At 38.3% G+C, this 22,613-nt stretch overlaps 2 protein-coding genes across 2 annotated transcripts in view; both read left to right on the forward strand.

Annotated features, from left to right (window-relative positions):
- The window catches only part of LOC123515497 (suppressor of cytokine signaling 2-like), a 46,526-nt gene extending 36,273 nt beyond the window's left edge, over nucleotides 1-10,253 (forward strand). Inside the window, exon 2 of the mRNA XM_045274111.1 lies at nucleotides 1,459-10,253. Coding sequence (XP_045130046.1) covers nucleotides 1,470-2,492 — 1,023 coding nt within the window. The 5' untranslated portion in view covers nucleotides 1,459-1,469 and the 3' untranslated portion in view covers nucleotides 2,493-10,253. The remainder of the gene's footprint in view (nucleotides 1-1,458) is intronic.
- A 1,532-nt stretch (nucleotides 10,254-11,785) lies between these two features.
- On the forward strand, nucleotides 11,786-22,366 carry LOC123515524 (acyl-CoA:lysophosphatidylglycerol acyltransferase 1-like). Its single transcript, XM_045274228.1, has 7 exons — nucleotides 11,786-11,926; nucleotides 15,402-15,560; nucleotides 16,230-16,455; nucleotides 16,942-17,136; nucleotides 18,282-18,522; nucleotides 18,846-18,988; nucleotides 19,416-22,366. The coding sequence occupies exons 2-7, from the start codon at nucleotides 15,523-15,525 to the stop codon at nucleotides 19,695-19,697; spliced, it is 1,125 nt and encodes a 374-aa protein (XP_045130163.1). The 5' UTR covers nucleotides 11,786-11,926; nucleotides 15,402-15,522; the 3' UTR covers nucleotides 19,698-22,366.
- Nucleotides 22,367-22,613: the final 247 nt, after the last annotated feature.

Below are 22,613 nucleotides of genomic sequence, written 5' to 3' on the forward strand. Positions count from 1 at the left end.
GATGTTTTGTTTTACTTCTACGTCCTTCCCTTCCTTCCTTGATTCCTTCCTTTACTTTCCTCCCCTCCCTCTCTCCCTTCCTTCCTTCATTGCTCTCTCTCTTATAAATATATCACGTTTAATTTAGCATGTTAAACTGAATTACGTATCATTTCCGTGAGAAGTTCCTCGTTTTACTACCTTCTCGTTCCTCAATCCCTTCCTCCTGTCCTTCTTTCGGTCCTTCGCCAGCCAACAGTCTCTATCATTATTGATTACACTCGCTGAGATGCCCATTCTCCTCGCTAGTAAACCCAAGCTGAAGATGAGCAGAGTAAACCTCATAGTAATCTCTATCTACCACCACTACCGCCACCACCACTCGCTATCCTGGCCATCCTATGCAACCATTTTCGTATATTGTGAAGTTATTTTCTCTCTCTCTCTCTCTCTCTCTCTCTCTCTCTCTCTCTCTCTCTCTCTCTCTCTCTCTCTCTCTCTCTCTCTCTCTCTCTCTCTTCTACAAACATCCCACATCACTGCAGCCTCTTCATCTCTGTGGAGCTTTAAACTTAACCATACCTCAGCCACGCATGCCAGAACGTTTATCCTCCTCCTCCTCCTCCCCCTCCTCCTCCTCCTCCTCCTCCTCCTCCTCCTCCTCCTCCTCCTCCTCCTCCTCCTCCTCCTCCTCCTCCTCCTCCTCCTCCTCCTCCTCCTCCTCCTCCTCCTCCTCCTCCTTCCGCTGCTCTACTATTCTTACTCCACCTGCCGGCCACCATACCTCCCACTCACCATCTGAGCCTCATCTGCAGCGCCTCAGCTTGTTACATACATCGAGGACGCGGTCATTTCCGCCGCCATTAGCAGAGGAAAGAGACGTTTCGCAGACTCTCTCTCTCTCTCTCTCTCTCTCTCTCTCTCTCTCTCTCTCTCTCTCTCTCTCTCTCTCTCTCTCTCTCTCTCTCTCTGTGTGTGTGTGTGTGTGTGTGTGTGTGTGTGTGTGTGTGTGTGTGTGTGTGTGTGTGTGTGTGTGTGTGTGTGTGTGTGTGTGTGTGTGTGTGTGTGTGTGTGTAAACTGTGTTGTTTGGACATCACTTGAATCATGAAACTTTACATTCTATCTCGCTGGATTTGGACTTTTGGGTGGAATGATTTAGGTTTCTCTCTCTCTCTCTCTCTCTCTCTCTCTCTCTCTCTCTCTCTCTCTCTCTCTCTCTGGCACCATTGTTTTCAATGTGTTCTTGTCATAGTAGCGTGTGTGCACCTGACTGGTGCATGAAGACACAGGTCGCAGGTCGCAGGTCATTATCCCTGATGCAGCTTGGGGCCTTGAGATCCACACAAAATATTCGTAGTTGTATTGTATTACACTCTGAAGCCTTTACATTTGTTTGTTCGTAATGGACGGGTGGAAAGTGAAAATGTTCTATGTCAGGTTTCTCTTAAAGACTGTGGCTCATGAACGTGTTTTTGCAGGTGCTGCCAACATGCTGACGTGTCCCAACTGCCACCACGTGCTGGCGACCCGGCCCTGCTGCAGCATCACCCTCCAGTGTCCCGCGTCTGCCCCACCCATGTCTACATTGGCTCCTCCTGCTGCAGGAGGGCCGCTCATGGGCTCCTCCCTCGGCTCCGCGCCTCTCCACCTCTCCACAAACGCCGCGTCTGCCTCTACAGAGCAGCAGCACCACACCCTGCACTCTCCACAGCAACCCCAGGCCCCGCTAGCCACGCCCCATGTCAGCGGCCACATGTTTCACTTCCCCACGCTACAGATGCCCAGCTTCGTGGGTTGTCACAGTCCCTGCCACATGACGTGCCAGGGTGCGATGCCCCCACCTTGTTCAACAGCGTGCAGGAGCCCAGCGGTGTGTGGCGGAGGCTGGCGGTGGCCAGATAGTGGCGGCCGCACCTCGGATCACAGTTTGGCCACGCGCATGCACACCTCGGGGGGTGGCATAGTTGATGCGAGTAGCATGGCCAAGGCGGGAGTGGAAGAGGACAGCGTGGTGGCCTCCACCCGCAGGGCTTTGGTGAAGAGTGGGTGGTATTGGGAACGGATTACGTGGCGGGAGGCTGAGGCCCTGCTGCAGGGCACCAGCCTAGGCACCTTTATTGTGCGGGACTCTGCCGACATGAGGTTCTTGTTCTCCCTGAGTGTGCAGACGGAGCGGGGACCCACCAGTGTGCGCATCCATTACTCGGGGGGAAAGTTTCGGTTAGACTGCGAGGCACACATGGCCCCCACTATTCCTGAGTTCTCTCACGTAATCCGCCTAGTGGAACATTACATCAGAATCAATCGCAAGCTGCAGCGACACGTGTGGGTCGACACTCGTGGCCAGATCTACTCCCCCATCACCATCAGGCAGCCCCTGAAGCGCAACGTGGCGCCCCTCAAACACCTGTGTCGCCTAGCCATCAACCAGTCCTTCCACCAACCCGCCACCTGCCTGCCCTTGCCCGCCCCCCTCGCCGCCTATATCGACGAGTACCCCTTCTGGTGCTAACAACACCCCCATCCCCCTTTACAACTTTTGATGCTACTATAGGTTCTTTTTTCCTAGGCATATGCATGTGCGTATGTATATAGTAATGATTGTTTATATTTATTATATAAATGGAAATGGGGTCTGTGTATATACTTCATGTGTAAGATATGTATCTTTATTTTCTTTTTTTCACATGAATTCACATACACGAGTCTTGCATCCTGTCTTTACTCGCCGTGAGGAGTGAGTAAGCAGTGAAGGCGCTCGTACACCGGCATGTGTGGTTGGTATGTAGACGTAAACACACACACACACACACACACACACACACACACACACACACACACACACACACACACATGCACATTCATTCATTCATTCAGAGCGTTAAGCATCAGTAGCGGTCCGACCCTTTCGTCTTCAGGAAGCATTTCCTGTCAATGAACCAAGTGTGACGTACATGCAGAATTCCCGGCGTAGATATTTGTTCATAAATTACAACATGATTGACATTTTTATTCGGTTGCATTTCCTCTAATGACGATAGCGTTTTTATTTTGACAGCGAAATTTCACATTAATTTACTTGTCTGCAGCGATACCAATATATTTCCCGGGACTTGCTGAGAAACAAAGCACAGTGGCGGCAATGTTAGTTGTACGCAGTGAGTGTAGGATGTTTTGGCTTCAGAGAGAGAGAGAGAGTGTGTGTGTGTGTGTGTGTGTGTGTGTGTGTGTGTGTGCGCGCGCGCGCAAGGCTGCATTACGTACGGATTTGATGACAGCCACTGCACGGGAGTACTGAGATGAGTCAGTAACAGACAGTGCATGGGTCGAGTTTATACGGTTCTAACGATAAGGAGAGATGCCAGACGATGCTTGGAGAGAATACAACGTTGTGCTGCGCATGAGATTATATATTGTTTTGTCGTTAAGGAGAGAGAACAGACGGTATACGAATTGAGAACCACGATGTAGAGATGACAGTGTACGAAAATAAAAACGGGGTATGGAAGAGAGAACAAGAATGCACGGAAAGGGAACCAGAGTGTGGCGCGTTAAGATCCGGTGACAGGCAGTGCAGGGTGCAAGAACTGATGTACACCACGTCAGGGTGAAATGACAGGGTGTGGACTGGACGGGGCGAGGCTAAATCTTTACAAAAACATGGTCGTTCATTAGTTACTCTGAAATTATTGATAAACCGAAAAAAAAAGATGCTTCATTCAAAATTAAAGTCATTCAATATTATCTGTCTAATTTTTATACAAGGCCAAGTGACTCCACGTATCATTTGCGACGCTACACGAACCTGTTTTGAAGCCCTGAATTAGTCACCCATTCAGTCGCCTCTCGTAATGAAACACTACTTAATATCACGATTTTATTACCAGCTACATATGCTTGATAACTAAACTCTCGTACGTACCAACTCTTCAGTGCCTCACAGCCCTCGTCTCTTTTTTGTCTCTGGTATTATCTCACCATAAGTGCGTCGAGTGAAGGCCAAGCACGCACTTACTCCACCCAAGATTTAAATTATTGACACGTATCATTGAATTGTAAGTGACCTTTAAAATTCATCAAGGCGAGCGGAGAGATAAGAGTAAAAGATCCCCTGGTTGATGTTAGAACTTCTCGGAATCAAACGGAAGATTACCACTACCATTGCAAGGCCGTGTCGCGCAGGCAAGGTGTGCGAGGTGCTACGTATTGCTCAGGATTTAATACCCGGGCCATGGTGCGCCATCTGTCCACTGTGGTTTTGACGAGTACCAACAAAATGAAATACAAAGTTAGCAAAGGAGTTAATTTCATTCTTCGCATACTTAGATATTATGAAAACATTTTTTCTTGCGAATTCATTAAATATAAGATGCAAGAGTCAAGCACAATTCTCGGTATTACAAGCATGCAACTTTTTATAACTGAGTAACACGAAGCGTGTGTCCATCCCCTCTTGCACAGGAAGCAGTGGATTGAATAGCAGAGTGCACGAGACACTGTCCGCAAAAAAAGAGGCAAGAAGGAAAATAAAAAGAAAGAAAAACATTACCACACATACTACTTGACATGGATATTTCGTTTCAAGTCCCATTTACATTTTCTGGGACTTGACACTCCTGCATAATAATAAGAATGATAAGAATCTCACTGAGTCTCACGCTAGATGACTCTGACCTGACTGGAGCAAGTCCTTTTAAGTTGCCATTGCCGAAACATCACATATCAGCTTCATGTTAGTCAGTGTGTGTGTGTGTGTGTGTGTGAGAGAGAGAGAGAGAGAGAGAGAGAGAGAGAGAGAGAGAGAGAGAGAGAGAGAGAGAGAGAGAACTTGGAAATGAGAAGATGAGTTTACCATTGCTCTCGCCAGGCCGTCGCTAAAATTCACTGTCACGAGGCCACTGTACTGAGTTAATTCATGCAAGTACCAGGAATAGTAACTAGTTTTTTTTTTTTTTTATTCGTAATTCCTGCCAGTTCCTCCCCTCATCCTTAGAAGCATAATGCGTTACCATATAATGTACGAGATGTAAAGTCACGTTAAAGAATTGCTGAGGTGAATTAAAAGAAAAAGCAGCATTATAATCGTACATTGACTACTGGAGCGTTACGAAATATAATATAAATGAGCATCGACACGACCGTAGAGTTTATAGCTGCCCTTTCTTATGTGTGTTTTCATTGATAGTTCAAAAGCAAACTTTGTAACCATACTCCAAACACTTGGTTAACTTTTGTAGTGTGACGATACGAAAACGAGAGAAATGAGCAATGAATCAATGCTAAAGTTCATAGCATAAGTTTCTGAAATTTAACGTTGCTACTCCCCAATTCATTGTTTAAAATTTTGTCAGCATTTTTAGTCACACACATTAATCGTTTAGTAACTTTCGCATCATAATAATCTGAGAGAAGCTTCTTGTTAAAATATGTATTCGAAAAATCATCAGTTTAGTAATGTACTGACTAATTTATATTTTTCTCAGTAACAAAATAAAAATCTTAACAGTTCCTGAAATGAGTGATGAAATGTAGTATGTTGGCATTCTTCCAGCTGGTAGGTACTGATCGTTTGTTGTTGGTAAATGTTACTGTAATAAGGTAATGTTTGTTTCACCACAATATGGACGGATTTGTGTTGCGTAGCTAGAGTACACAAAATCTCTTCATTGTTATTGGCAATGCTTATAATGTTTTTGAATTACCTCAGGATTTCACACACGCTAACGAGATAAAAAACTAATGTGAGGGTCCAATAACACACACACTCACACAGAGGACCATATTATGAAACGCTCTGCGCTCCATCCCGACTACTTCCATAGGCTTTATGAATTGAACTTACACCGGTTTTTAAGTGTTTTATTTTTATTTATTTTTTATTTATTTATTTATTTATTTATTTTTTTTTTTTTGCGATTCTAATGACAGCTTAAAAATATGTCGTCATCATTGACAGTAGAAACACTCTTAAGAACCAGGCCTATCATCTCCGTGGCATTTAGAAGATAGTCATGATGAGAGAGCAAAGCGTTTCTGAATGCGGCCCAAACACACAAGGTTAAACCAAACATACCATTGACAACAGGAATGTAACTACAGTTATAATTTTACACTTGTACCAGTAGAGGAAGCCTTCAGCCATTTATGTGACTTAGAGCTTCCTTGTTTCATAGACTGCCCATACAAGAGTCCAATACCCTTAGGTTCAAGCAGTTCTCAAGTAGCAACTTAGAGTTTGGGAAGGAGTGCAGGTGTTGTGTGATCCGAGACCGCACTCCAGAAGTTTTGGCGCTTAATCTCTTCTATTTTGAATAGGCTCTACTGGAAGTTACGGGAGGATTTCGAGATCTTCATGATTCCAGCAATAGTTCAACAAAGATCCTGCATCAGCAGCGGAAATGAAACGTCTATGAGAACCAAACCAATAATCTCCGTGGCCTTGAAAACAATTTACATGATAATCCAAAGCGTTTAGAAAATTACGAGTTTTCTTGACTGATGCTGTAAATTTGTGTGTCACGTGACAATCCTGCTCATCAAGGCAAATTTTTCAGATGCTGATGAAGCGTATAACAAATCCATGATAATACAAGGGGAAGCTACAAAGAACTAGTAATCTTACACGGGACTACGTTATGCAGTGAATCCCACATTTATCTCGAGAACCACTGAAATGTGAAATCAAATCTTGTACAGCAAAGTATAAGGTAGATCCATTGCATTAAGAGAATTGTACTTGAAAAAAAAAAAAAAAGGAAAAGGCATAAATTTAAGATGTTCCCAAATGGTTTATTATTGTTTAACTTTGAATCACAGTGAAGTTGGATATGATTTAGGAATCAGCGTAGTAGTACATACTGAATAAAGAAAGACAAATGAGTAGGAAAGCTTGTGAGGAAACTTAAGCTGAAGCAGAAGTAGGATAGATTCACGTACATTTCAACTACAGGTCCTCCTTTTATATGTAAAATATGATAATATTGTAATTTTTTTTTTTATAACTTTCAACTGTAGTTCCTCCTCGAAGCGTAAAATATTATAGTACTATATGAATTCAACTTTTTTTTTTACAGATCCTCTTTAAAATGTAAAATATAATAGTACTACAATTTTCAACTCATTGTTCTCTAGCCGTAAGATGCATTAGCACTTTATAACTTCTACATATCAATTGTAATGTCCAAGAAGCGTAAAATGCAATAGAAACCTCTTCACTCAAATACATTTCGTTTCTAAGGAATAGCTGTAAACGAAACGTGCGACCATATAATACTCTACTCCTGCTTGAGTATCCGCACCAGCTCTCCTGCTTCCTCCTGCTGTTAGGGGGTCTTGACTTGATTGGCACGTGCTGTACATTTCACCAGGTGCCAAAGAATAGGAGATTTACACTTATACTTGCGTTCCGTATACAGTTTACCTTTGGCGAAGGGAAGGGAAGATCTGTTTGAGACATTCAGTTAGTCGCTACCTTGGTTTATGTTTTCTCTCCTTTTCTCCGTAAAATATTCATGTTATTTTCTTCCACACGCTTATTTCCATTGATTTTTCTTGTATCTTTTTATTTTATTTTTTATCTTATTTTAGTTTATCAATTTGTTTTCAGAATCTTTAGGGTATTGCATGCATAAGGGACCATCAAATTTGTACCTTTGTTTATTTTTGTTCTATGGGACACGTTAGTTATTGTTATTGTTATTATTATTATTATTATTATTATTATTATTATTATTATTATTATTGTTATTATTATTATTATTGATTTCTACAGGGTTGTGTATATAATGATGTCCTCCCTTCAATGAATTCTTCCATTTTTTTATCTCAATGATGTAGTTGTAAAGTAAGTGGTCGAGAGAGAGAGAGAGAGAGAGAGAGAGAGAGTGCAGATTTGTTGTTTGACAGGCTAGAGTTTGTGAAATTTGTACTACTGTGTGTGTGTGTGTGTGTGTGTGTGTGTGTGTGTGTGTGTGTGTGTGTGTGTGTGTGTGTGTGTGTGTGTGTGTGTGTTTGCTTAACTCGTTATAATTTTCAGAGAATTCACTCAGTCTCGTTAGGGGCTGTTTTTTTTTTTTTTTTTTAATGGCGTCTTATAATTTTTTTTTTTTTTGTCTTCTTGTAATATTTTCTTGACTTATTTTTGTTTTGTTCCTACGGAAAAATTTATCATATGTAATTTTGTATAACTTCGTGTGTGTGTGTGTGTGTGTGTGTGTGTGTGTGTGTGTGTGTGTGTGTTCCTAATGATGGTGACACAGGCAGTTTTGGTATTCAGTGCATAAGAAAGTGTTATGTAAAGTGTGAAGGTGGATTGCAATTCTAGTTTTTATATGATGTACTGAAGGAAAGTTAAGTGCGTTATATACAATTATCGGGCAGCTTATAGTGTGTGTGTGTGTGTGTGTGTGTGTGTGTAATCCTTAAGTTGGGTTGTGTTCAAAATCTCGTCGCCTGCATACACACGTAAATAAGAAGTGTTATTTTCACGTCCAGTAATTTAACATATTAATTCAAGGGAAAAAAATAAAAGAGAAAATAAATAACTCTACTTGAAATTGAAAGTTGTCACCAAATTTGGAGACATGGTGGCAAAATTTTGTCATTACGTTTGCTAGTAACATTTTGTTACATCGTGACTAATTTTTGTTTGTCACTAAGAATATTGTTAGTGTAAATCGTCTTTTTCTCATGTTACAAATTTGAATTTGTCACCAAATTACAAGACTTGTTACCATTTTATTATTTTTTTTTTATTTTTTCAATAAGCTTTTTAACTGTAGCTTGTGACGTCTCAATTTATCGGTATGTCATCAAAAATATTCCTCTTGTAACTCGTCTTTTGTATATGTAACGATCTGGAGCTTGTCACTGAAATTAGAAGACTTGGTAGCTTGGAGTTTTCTTTATGTTTATCAGCCATACCTTGTAACGTCATAATTCGTCGATATGTCACCAAGAATGTTTTTCCTGTAATTCGTCTTTTTATTCAAATTTAATCGTAACCAAAATCACATTTTTTTTATGTAGATTTCATTTGTTAATCATATATTGTAACCTTGTGATTTATTTGTATGTCACTAAGAATGTTCCCGTCAAAGTGGTAATGTGATGTAGAGTGTGTAATGCAGAAGTGATGTTTATGAAAGGCCTGTAACGTGGCAGGAGGTGCTAGATTACAACAGTTTTCATTTCCCTTGTAATGGGAAATATAATTAAATCAGCTATGTATGTTGCTGATCTCATAGAGATTGTATTATATGAAACTGAAACTTAATGATATGTTTGAAAAAATGTGCATATTTGTATTTTATTTTTAAACAACTGCCGAAAAAGTAATGATTGATAAGGGTAGTTTAAGATGAACACAGAAGTTATTAATCTGAATGATGAATTGTTTGAGAGAGAGAGAGAGAGAGAGAGAGAGAGAGAGAGAGAGAGAGAGAGAGAGAATTTCGCCCTGACTGGGCATTACATAAACATTTATATTACTGAGAAGAGGCCATGGTGGCGAGGGACGAGCCGGGATGAGGCGAGGGTTGTGTGGGTTGATAATGAGTTCCAAGAAGAGAGATTTAGAGCGTTAAGAGAATACTCGTAGTTTGTGTGTGTGTGTGTGTGTGTGTGTGTGTTGCGTTTCTTTTTCTCCATGGATGAGTTATGTTAGTACACGACATGATTAGAGAATATGGTAACATTCAGGGCATATTTATTAAGAATAATTTTAAGTTTCTATTTTATATCGAATAAGTGTGTACATAATTACTCTTTTTTTTTTTTTTTTTTTTTTTTTGCTATCAAGAATATCATCTGGCTACTCTGTTCCACGTCTTGCCCGCTGGTTGAGAATCGGTGCCTGTGACTGAGGCCAAAACATGTGTAAATGCATCGAGATTCCTACTATGTTTTGCTTGGTGGAATTCTGCGACATAGAACAACACTGGCTATCTGATCACTATGTACATGAACTATTCTCGGTGCCCAGTGACAGGCGCTTGAATAATCACAAAGGGGATTATACGAGTGTTACATCTGGGTGAGCTCTGCATGTTTGGCAAGTCTACCTCTTACTTGACGCAGAGTAGGTTGGACATGACACGGGGCGGGAGACTTGATTTTATGAACCCAGGAAACTTGTGTTGAGGTAGTTAAGTAAAAAGATCTTATGGTTAATTACTTACATGATGATTTACTCTTGAAAAACGGGTAGCGATGAGAAAATAAATGTCAATGTATGATGACTAAGTGCGAATGTATTAATAAATATTTATTTTTGCCTCATTTATTATTCTTCCCACTGTGTTAAGAAGGATATCTGATTCATTAAGTGTTGTAGTGATGAGTGATGGACTGACTGCGAATCGGCGAACAATCACAGCTGCCAGGTAGTTATTCATGCATCTTCAATTGAGAAGCCCCGTTTTTTGTTACTATTATTTCAATTGTTCCAAGAGAAGTCATCAGCTTAATATCAATTCTAAGAATAGATTAATCGCAAAACAGCTAACAATTACAACTTCTGGATGATCATTTCTTGCTTACTATTCTTCGCAGTGTTTGAAGAAGAGTCATCAGTCTAACATCAATAGCAAGGATGGATTGACAACAAAACAAAGAATTACACCCTACATATACTATTCTTGTGGCTCCTTCATCAGAGAATTAACTTTTTACTTGACTTACGATGGCTGTAGTGACTTTGTAAGTGCCAACCAGTGAAATACAACTCCAGTTAGTTATTCTCTTAGCTTGACTTGAGAAGCTCAAATCCACACTTCCCTGGAATGGATCTCCTTGGAGATGTGGGGAAAAAATAACCTTTGTGTAAATTAATGTAGGTTAATAACGTCAAGACAGGTCGCATGTAGAGAGAGAGAGAGAGAGAGAGAGAGAAGAGTTGGGTTGGAAAATAAACTTTATATGGGATATAGTATGAGCAGAAAAATTAGGAAATTGAAAGTCAAGCCATAGCAGATCTATTATTCTATTCAAAACAGACCATGATATATATATATATATATATATATATATATATATATATATATATATATATATATATATATATATATATATATATATATTTTTTTTTTGACAAGAAAAGAAAAAAAAAATCCTTACTCTGCTGTTGCTCTTCGTTGGCATAATCTGCGATCTAGATTCGCCAATAGCATGCATGAGTCAGTATATCCTTGGTAGTGAGACCGATGAGACTGCAAAAAATTAGATCTCTTCTAAGTTCATTGCGCGAGGTATCAAGGGTGTCGCTGTCCATCCCAGCATGCTCGCGGACGCATCCCTTGACCCTCGTTTTCCTTCTCGTGGCTTACTAACATTTTTCCTGATGGTTCTGAGGACTTGTATATTGAAGAAAGGGTACTGAAGTAAGCTAAAATTCACCGTATCCTGAACAGCATTGTAGAGATGATGCAATATATTCAAGTCACGACCTGGAGAGGTTACCAAGAGTTAGTCATGTTAGCAGCAGACAACAGGTGAAGTGTAATAAGGTTTGATGAAATTTGATACTTTATATGAAATGTACGTATCTATGATAATAGACATTTCGCATGCATTTTATTAATTAATTAATTTATTATTATTTTCATATCAGTGGGTGCCTCGAAAACAAATGAGGTGACACAGAGCGGAAAAGCGAAATGCTAGAAAAAATAAAACAATATAAAAATCACACAACCAAAACAAATATTAAAATAACAAAGAAATATGTTCAATCAATATAAAATCATTGCAGAATTAAGTAAATCAAGAGTTTTTGAGAGATAAATGAGCCGAAATAGAAGAGCGGGCCGGAGTGAACAGCTCCCCCTGACCACAAACTCCACAACACGGTCAGCTGAGGCAGTGTTTACAGTGTGGCCTTATGGCACTTGGGGCTTACTCTCCCGGGTCCTATGCCGCAATCTGTTCAGAAGTGATGTCAAAATTCAGGTGAGTACCTACAAAACGACAGGCATGGTTAAGGAAAAGCTAAAACACAAGAGTAGGAAAGAACAGCGGATCTTGTGCAGGGGAACAAACAAGGGATTCCGGGGAGCTGTTATTTCTGATACTGGGTCCGCTCGGCTTGACATTTACCAATCGTGGCATTTAGATCGCACGAAATTTTGTGTGTAAGGTATTGTGATGAGGATAAGGGGGATGTAGCGGTATATAGGATGTGATGTGCTGAGGCCGGTCACGTCCAGTGCAGCACCAGCCAGGGAGGATAGGTAAGGGTTGGGTTATCGAGCGGCGTGCCTGAGAGATTGTATGTTATCGCCGCGTCTGGTTACATAACAGGATATTAACTTTTGCAATTTGAAAATGAAGTTTGTATATTCAATAGGGTAAATAGGTAACTAGTTCCATTCATAATTTTTGTACTGGTTTTGTGTCAGTTTGGGACATTGCAATACTCATGGTTATAATATGGAAGCTTGCATTATTTCTAGGATGAACCGCTAACAGGTTCCTTTTGTATCACTGGTTTTGTTTCAGTTTGGGCTGATGCAATACTCATACTTATGATATAAAAGCTTGCATTTTCTATATCAGTGGTTCTTAACCTGGGTGGCTCGCCCCACTATGGCTCAGCAATAATCTCCAAAGGGGTGTGAGTCCTTGGGAAAAAGTAGTAATTTCTCTAATCATATTTGTCATTCTCTTAATGAGTGCATGATCATGTAATGAGAAGTTTATGAAAAATGCAAAAGTATCACTTTTTTTTTTAATCTGGGAAGGAATTGTATTCAAAGATGCAAGGGAGGTGTGGAAGGAAGGACAAACTCTTAGAGGGGGCATGGTAGTAAAAAGATTAAGAACCACTGCTCTATATGATAGATCAGTAACTTCTCGCTTTTGTATCTTTCATTAGTATTGTTTTTGTGGTTTAGTTTTAGTGTAGGATAGGTAATAGACAATGCTTATAATGATTGTCAACTTTAATTCATATTATTGTTTGCATAATATTTTTGTCCTAACTTTACCCATCAGATGTGAATATATGTGATGGAGAAAAATATGAAGGTTTTGTCTATTTGGGTTATTATTCAAGCCATTGTTCATAATACATATTGCAAATCTCTTTTGGTGTTCTTTGACATTTCCTTTGTGTAAGAACCATTCCTAAAGTTTACCTTAATCTCCCTTCCTAACATAAACTTTCTCCCAACTTCACGTATGCTCTTCAAGCGTCATGTATACACTCCTAGCATCACATATTCTTTTCTAATACCATGTACAGTGGTAACATATGATGATGGATTTGAAAATCAAATCATAAATTTATTGTGACAATTTCAGAGCAAACCTAATTTTTCAGATAGATTTGCAATTTGAATATTCCTTGTTATTGATAATAGCAGTATAAAGCAACAATACTGCTTACTTTAGTCCATGCCCTGATCCTGACCTTGCTTCAGTCAGTATATTATGTATCCATATATGAATGAAGGAAAGTATAGGTGTTAGTTACCAGTATTTATCTAGCCTTTGACACATAATATTTCTGATATTATTGAAAAACAGCATTGCAGTAAAACATCTCTGGAAAAGATTAGGTAATGGAAATCTGATAGCATGGTATTTTTCAGCATCCACAAACTACACCACTCACTCATCACTTACCCACACCACTCTGTTTTGTTTCAATCACATCACATTAGCTTTGCTGCAGTCTGCTGTTGCATTCATAATGAATATGACATGTGCCTTCAGTCTCTACATCTTTTTTTGCAGCTGTTCTTTTGCTGAAGCTCTTGTTTCACTTAATCTGTGTCAATGGCTTTAACAATTTTACCTTTCCTTTATTCTTCTTGGTCAACATAAGTTTCCACACCCATTTTTTAGTGTATAATAATATTCTACCATCCACAGTGTCATTCTAAATAAGCTTCCATACCTTCTTGCATTTGTCTCTCCTCATGTCTTATAATTGTCTTATCTTCTTTTATAACAAATAAATGATTAGTATATACTACTAGGCATAGTATCATGGGCATGATAACTACCTTCACATATCCAAAATCTTTCCCTCCTGCTTATATAGTAATATAGTTGAGAGGATAAAAAAAGAGAAGGAAAAAGTCTTGTGAATATATTGAATCTATAGAAAATATACATCATGACTTTCTTGTCACAGCCAGTTGGTGAGAAGGCATTCCATGAGAAATGTTAACTTGAATGGTCATCCTTGTATTTATTATTACAGTGTTTAAAGTAAATGGTCATACAAATAGGCAACATGACTTGAAATTGTCTTTTATATACTGTGCTTCTATATATATATATATATATATATATATATATATATATATATATATATATATATATATATATATATATATATATATATATATATAATACTATAGCTTCACTAATTTAGAAGTATAACTTGAGAACTTCACAGTCCTCAAGGAGCTTGATAGCCTGAGTATAGCAGCTTATCATGTCATGGTGGTGATTAGATATGAGATTTATCATCATAACCTGGTGGTGTGTGTTCTTTGATTGCTAGCTATCACGGAGAAGAATCTTAATGATCCCTATTAATCTTACATTTTGTTACTTTTTTGCAAGTGTTAAGAGTCAGGGATTTAGATACATTGATGGATATATCAAGAAAATGTACTTAGATCTGTGTGTGTGTGTGTGTGTGTGTGTGTGTGTGTGTGTGTGTGTGTGTGTGTGTGTGTGTGTGTGTGTGTGGTTTATTATAAAATGCCCTGATTCTATCTTCATGAGCTTTTTAGTTTCTTCTTTAAGGTTAGGCTAGGTTAGGGTAACAAAATGCAATGTAAATGAAAAGACAAAAAACTTAACTACCTATAGTTTATGCTAATTTCATGAATTGCATGTCCACATACGTCCAAATTAAACATTATGATATATTTGTAGCATTGTTGTATTTTAGAAAATAATAAAACCAGGAAATAGATTTAATATTAGGGTTTTATGTGATTTTTGTTATTGCTTTGACACCATGACATTTCTGAATACTGGTAGTCATTAAAATTTCAGTCATCATGGTGCTTCTCTCTCTCTCTCTCTCTCTCTCTCTCTCTCTCTCTCTCTCTCTCTCTCTCTCTCTCTCTCTCTCTCTCTCTCTCCCTGTGAAAATTGCAATGGGTAACTCTGAAGGATTTGAAAAATGTATTGATGAACAACTATATTACATAACATGTGAAGGTCTTTTTGATTTTATGGCATTAATGCCTGAAAAGCTAGATGTTTATGTTTGTATTACTATTTTTAGAATAGGAAGGTGTATATTAGGTATCCAGGCAGTGTATACTTACTGAAGAACTGAGCATACAAGGTTTTGTCATTGTGTGTGTTCATGATTGTTTGTGTGTGCACGTGTTAGAGGTGAGGTCGAGTGGAAGTTTAGGGTGGGCAATGGCTCATCGTGAGTTATCTTTTAAAGATAATGAGAGTAGACGAGTCCCTGTAAGAGTCCCTGCCCTGCCCTGCTGTGACAATTGCTCTGCCACTTCCCCCATCTGGTGCTGCATGTTCCCACCCAGGTTTGTCCTGACTTCACTACCATGGACAGCACAGCACACCACCGGCTCAATCCGAAAAGGTAAGCTGGTAATGCACAACAAAGCTGACAGATGTATTTCATTCATCTATTAATGAGACTTGTGCTCTGAAATAGTTTGCTTCCTTACCATGAAACAGAGATGGTTAGCACGGTTATCAAGAATAATGTGGAAATCTTGTTAATCTGTTACCAGTAACATTAAAAAAAACCTTAAAAGCCTGTGTAACTTCTGAGTAGGGTCTTTTGAAAGTAATGTTTCAGAATATGACTTGGAACTAGTTAGCTATTTGTCATGTTGGAAAGAAGTGAAGCTTTGATAGTCCTTTGTTAAGCCTCCGAAAGGGTAAAAGTCTAGATGACTGACTGACTGATAGCTCTTTCAGTTTGTTCTGATAATGTGGATCTTCATGGGAGGAATTGCTGAAGGATCTAAATAACTATTATCATGTTTTAACCACATCACTACAGAAAATACCATTCTTCCCTCACCTCTCAGAACGAAAATGCAAATCTTTGTTCATTGAAGCTCATTGTTTTCTGTCTTTCCTGTCTCTTTATTAATTGTTCATGTATTTTTCTTCACCTACATTCACTGATAGTTGATATAGGAAATAAGTATGTAGGTACTTGTTGTGACAAAATCTTGAGTAGTGAGTATCTTTATAAACATCTTTAGGCAATTTTTGATGGCCTGTGTTATATTTACAGACTTTACGTGTGGCTTCGAGCAGTAGTAAGGATACTTTTCTGTTCCTTCAACAACTTATATTGCATCCCAGTCCACTTTTGCTGGCTGCTGATCTTGCAACCTCTCAAATGGCTGTCACCCACCACTTACTGGCGGATTGAAGGTGTTATGTTCCGATGGCTGCTGTCCATGGTGGCTCTTTGGTCTTACAGCAATGGTTACCATGTCGTGGAGCGAGGTGATGATGTTAGTGTCACTTTACTCTCCTGATTACCTCTCTCCCATTTGCATCACAATGGTGTTCTCTTACTAACCTTACCCTCCAAAGTTATAGAGTTTTTTCAAGATATTTTTCATTAAGCTAATGACATGAAGTGGCTGTGGCATTTATTAGACCTTGTTGGAAAATTAATGTTGATGCAATGTTGTCCTCCTCATAGTATTTGGAATACACTTCCATATACTGTACAAGAATGGAGTTCTATGGTTTAGTTAAGTGGTGGTATTTCCACCATAAACATATAATGAAAACTCCAAGGAATTGGAAAAGATAATCGATTATTACTATCTACCTCACTGTTGTAATATGTATATTCAAATATATTTTGCTACTATAAAAAATTTATGATGCATAAGATATCAGGTTATGTCTAAAGTAACATACTATACTGATGTACTGATGAATTTTGTAGATTCATAAGGCTTGAAGACATAATGTATCTCACCACCAAGGTTTGGGACCTGAAAGACCAGCGGACATTAGTGCTGTTCAACCACCAGTCCACCTCAGATGTACCACTCATCATGGCAGCCTTCAACTCCCGCATTCAGCTTTTCAACAACATTATGTGGATAATGGACCACATCTTTAAGTACACAAACTTTGGCCTGGTATCCTGGGCTCACGGAGATTTCTTCATTCAGGGTGTGAGTTTTTATCACTGCAGTATTTTCAGGAAGTTTCGCTCTGTGTGTTTTCTTATATAAAGCAAAAATCATATATATATGAGTCATCATGGTCAAGTATTCTTTATCTGCATTATGAATGAAAAACATTTGCATGATAGTAGTAGGATTACGTTAGGATAGTGATGAACAGAATATAATTGATATGTTTGCTGAAGTACATTTGGAAAGCTTTATATTTTTGTTTGTAATACATGATTTATTCTTTATTTTCTTTAATTCTTTGTAACTTTAAATTATAGTATTTATTTTAAAGTGCAAGCAATTGTTATGCTTGCCACTAACAAGTCCTTTAAAGATGCCTCAAGGATTATGGAATAACATTGCCATTAAGTCTACTTTTGCAATACTGTTGAAAAGCAAAGCCATACATCTGCATGCCAGGACATGAGTCAGGACTGGTAAGAAGGGTAGACCAGGGATTCTCAACATTTTTCTTTTTAAGAGCTACAAGACTATCTACTCAAACCCCCAGTAATTTGACATTGAAAAGAATGTTAATTTAGTGACTAACATAGCTAAATTTGCAATGGTATACTGTAAAGGCTATTATTAAATTAGCCATCTAATTATCCTTAGAAATCTTGTGAATCTCCAAGGGTTTGCAAATCCCAGGTTGAATCCATCATCTTTCTTGGCTATGGCTTTGTCGATAAAAGATTAACTTGGGGAAACCTGGAGAAGGCAAACTGATGTAACAAGTATGTCAATCACCATTGTGTTTCATTCTAAGGCTCATTACTGATCATGGGATGTAAGCACCTGAGCTAGGCCCACCTGAGGGTATGCCCCTCAGCTTTGCTTTACCTTCAACTTATCATCTTATGTTATGAACTGAAGCATTAAGAAATCATAGTAGTTTAGTCCACAAATTCTGTCATTAACTGAAAAAATTGTTAGGATTCACTTGTTTTAGTTGGTTTATAGGTCTTGGCCACAATATACTTGTCCTGTTAAAGATTTTTTAACATTTTTATATATGACTATGGTATGATGAATGGATCTCGCAAATCTTAGTGTATAATGGGTCACAAGATAATGTTTACTTGACCTATAGCAATCAGTAGTTTCCAGGAAAAGTCACACTCATAATCATCCATCTATAGGGAAAAGAACATAGAGATTCCTCACTGGTGAAACTAGAAAACCATCTGAGGAATTTCTACATTCCTCGCATGAGGAAGTGGTTGGTGCTCTTTCCGGAAGGAGGTTTCCTCAAGAACCGCAAACCCTCAAGTCAAAGGTACGCCCTCAAGAACAATCTGCCGGTCCTGGAGAATGTGTCTCTGCCCCGTGTCGGGGCTCTTAAGGTCATCCTTGACTCTGTAGCAGCAGACCAAAATGATGGTAAGATTTCGTAAGACTTACTTGCATAGCAGTAGAAAATATAATAACATCAGGACTAGATAGCTTGTTCAAGCTTTTAATGTTACTAATTTAAAAGTATAGTAAACTCCACATAAGTTGAATGCGTAAAAGCCAGACATCTGATAAATCGGACACTTGAGTATTTTTTTTTTTTTTATGAAATTTTTTTTACTTATTTATTTTTAAACGTTAATGTACGATGATAATTTCAGACAAACTTGATTTTCCACATGATTAATGATGTTCAAATTGCCATCTATCTTAAACACGCATGATCCTGATGATTTTTGTCTCTCACTCAGAAAAGACAGATACCATCAAGCATTTGCTGGATGTAACGATAGCCTACCCAGGAGGTGACCCCTTGGACCTTCCTACAATATTTGGGGGCTGGAGACCACCTTGTGACACAATTTTCCACTACCGGCGGTTTAACATTGAAGAGGTGAGTTCAGATCAAGGTAACTTCTGCCCCAACTAAATTGTTTATGTATGTATGATGCAGATTACAAATGCATATGTCATACAGATGTTTTCCATTCTACATATATAGCTGGGAAATCCTTGCTTTTCTAGTTGTCAAGATAGTTTCAGCTTTACTATTACTGTTGCCTGTATTCTTTTCTTATGGTTCATTTTTTGAAAATTTCATGCCCATGGTATATCTGTCTATCTTTCCAGTTGTCACCTGTACTAAGATGTTGCATGCAACAGTATAGTCCATTCCATAACTTACTTCTCTTGGTTTAGCAATGTGTATTAACTTGCTTGATGCTTGGAAAGACTATCAGGACCATCTGAGTACCTTCTTGGTTGATAGAATTTTCATTGTATATTTTCATGAATACCAATGTCATTTATATCTTACACAGGTACCCAAAGAAGAGGAAGCTCTCACTGAGTGGTTGTATACCCGTTATGTAGAAAAGGAAAAGATTTTGCAGGAATATTATGACACGGGGGTCTTTCCTGAGGCGCCAACACCCCATGCTCCAGGTTACCTAGTGGAAAAAGTGCCCAGACTGAATGGAGTCCAGGTGGTACATGATCCTCTGGAGTTTGTCTTGAGACATTGCTTCTATCTTGCCTCAACCTACATCTGGGTGAACATCATTGCTTGGATCTTCAGTTGGATCTTCAGTCAGCTTTGGTGATGCCCACATCCAGGCTATTATAGTTTACACAATTTGCTCATTTCTTATTCATAATGAATAAGACATGTGCTGCATCAGTCTGTAGGGCATTAGTGAAATAAGACTTAAGAAATTTAATTGTTGAAGACAATGATAGACTAGAAGTTGCTTCCTCAGTGAGGCTACCAAGGGGCTTGATATATCCTGACAGAACTGGTATGTACATTGGCCGAGTGTGTGCACAATGTAGTGTGTTGAGCTGCTTTGTGTTGTGCAGCTGGGTAAAGCATGCAGCCCCAGCAGGATATGTAGTGGCTGGCAGAAGCAACAGATGGCTTGTATCATGTAGTTGCACTTGGGAAAATAGAGCCTCTGCCTTCAAGTCTTGAGTTTTGTGCAATGATGAGGTGAAAACTAGCTTTTTGTCATCTTTAGTTCTCCTCAAATAAGAAAGGAGCAATGCATTTTTTATTTCTGTATGTAGAGCAATATAGCTTTAAATATTTTTACACACTCTTGTATCACATTCATGGCATCACTGCTGTGCAATTCTATTGTGACAATACCATATTGAGAGAGATATTTGTGAAGACCTAAATGGTTTTTAATGTCACCATCATTGTCAGGCTTTGAGAAATAACGTCTTACCATATCAATACTAATCAGGTTCCCAGTATCCTTATTTAGTTAACTAGTCTTGTTGTGTAGTCTGCCTTATAGCTGGGAGCTTGAATATTGCAGCCATAAATTGAAGCTTTTCTGTTCCCTTTCTTGTAACACCTAAGTGTAAATGTGTACCAGGTTAGTGAAGTCATAAGAGTGAATGTAGCTCACAAGTCATTCTTGTTTTTCCTGTTATTATTTATCCTTGTTATTATTGTTGTGCAAGGGCCAGTGTCATGCCCTCTTACTTTCCATTGATAAATTATCGATTTCATGTCATCAGTTTTGACTTGGAAGTCTTACATCTTTTCCTTTTCATTTCATTTAAAATATTCCTCTACCTCATGATAACCTGGAGTAAATTTGCCAGGTTTATTTTAACTACTGTAAATTGTGGCATACAAGTTGACTTTGAAAGCCAGAATTTTTTTTTTCAAATTCTAGGACTAAATTATAAAGAGGGTTTGTGGAGGTTAACACTGAGCCAGGTTGTGCCACTTTCATAAAGCCTGAAATTCAAACCATATTCAGTCATAACTGTTGTATTGTGGTAACCCATTGTCATCATCATCATTACTGTCAGTCATCATCTTCATTATTGTCAGTCATCATCATCAAAATCATCATCATAATCATCACCACCATCATCACCACATTAATATGTAATTTCATTTCTAGCAGCAAATGTTATAGTCAGGAGCAAAAGAAAGCAATTCATGCTGCAAAATTAGTCATATCTTTAATGAGATCATACATACATGTAGTCAAGACATACAGTGTTTATATTTGTTCTTACCGTGGGATCACACATTTGATGACAAATTGGTGCTGAAATTACTCTGCTAAATGTGACATCATCAACATCAAGAGTATAAATCACAAGAAGAATATTATTGGTAACTGAGGACTTAGATTTGACTTATTTTTGCTTCGTGTGTGACTCAAAACATCAACTTTCTATTACCAGCCATTATTAGATGTCTGAAGATAATGATGGTCAATATAGAGTAAATAAATCTGTGTGAGACACTGTTGAGGTAAGGCGAAGCTATCTAATGCCTCTTCCAGACCAGGAGGCTTATGGTGCAAGTATTGTGACCATTCAGTCAGTGACTGAAGTGTGGATTGTTGAAGAGAAACTCACATCTATTGTGATAACATGTTTGCCAAAAAATACAGCAAGGGTAATAATTTGCTTGTGTTGCCAAATATGATAGTCAAACTCAACTGTGCCAAATGTGTGGTCCCATTCTTTTTGTAAGTATGTACTTGAGGCTTAGGAGTTTGAAATTAGTGTTATAGTGTTCTTACTCATAGGTGATTAAAAAGGATGAGTAGAATATGAAGTTCCATAACCAAAAAAAAAAAAAAAAAAAAAAAAAAAGACTTTAGCTTTTGTCACTGAAGTATGTGCCTAATTATCTAATTGAAGTGATCTCACAACCTCAAACAATTTTAGAAAATCGGAAAAAACAGATATGTACTGATCTCTAGACTACATGTAATCACTCCTGCCAAATTCTGGGTTCACAATATTTTCCAGCTCAGCTCAGCTCAGCCATATTGATCCATTGTTTTGGTGATATTCTCTTTGCCTTTCTTGGAGCACCATCCTTGGATACAATACCATCAAAATAATATCCCTTGATCTTGGAGTCTTGAAATTATCCTTTCAATTTTAATATAACCTTCACAGTTTACTTGTATTGCTTAATGTTGTGCACTGAAAGTGCTAAACTGATAACTTTCCATTTGCTCTTTAGTCTTGTTTCTCATGCAGAGAAAGAATTTTCCTTGTATGTTTGGCTTGCATCAATACCATTCCAATAGACACATGTATCAATGCAAATGCAGCATCAGTCACCAATAAAGGTGAAAAATCTAAAATCTGCCTCAAGTTTGTTTACACCAGCAATCTAGAGCAGCAGTGGACAAATGCATATTCAGTGAATGCTAGACATGCTGCCTGTATCAATGCCTTCTACATGTATCACTTTACATGATTAAAGTTTTTGTGGTCTTTTTAATTTCTGATTTTTCTTGATTTTCAAAATACGCATTCATAAACTTCCATGTCATTTATCTAGAACAAAAAGAAAAACAGTTTGATAATTCGGCATGTACTTACATATTTTGTTTGGTTTTATTTCAATTTATTTATTTTCTTGGCTTTTTATATGTACAGTATGAACAGGACAACACTAGCCATTTGTGTGTGTGTGTGTGTGTGTGTGTGTGTGTGTGTGTGTGTGTGTGTGTGTGTGTGTGAGTGGG

The sequence above is a fragment of the Portunus trituberculatus genome, chromosome 39 (assembly GCF_017591435.1).
Source record: "Portunus trituberculatus isolate SZX2019 chromosome 39, ASM1759143v1, whole genome shotgun sequence".
Classification (NCBI taxonomy): Eukaryota; Metazoa; Arthropoda; class Malacostraca; order Decapoda; family Portunidae; genus Portunus; species Portunus trituberculatus.

Coding starts and splice junctions, on each gene's coding strand:
- LOC123515524 (XM_045274228.1), top strand. CDS start 15,523: ATGGACAGCACAGCACACCACCGGCTCAATCCGAAAAG. Junction 15,561..16,229: donor CACCGGCTCAATCCGAAAAG/GTAAGCTGGTAA, acceptor TTATATTTACAG/ACTTTACGTGTGGCTTCGAG. Junction 18,989..19,415: donor GGCGGTTTAACATTGAAGAG/GTGAGTTCAGAT, acceptor TATCTTACACAG/GTACCCAAAGAAGAGGAAGC.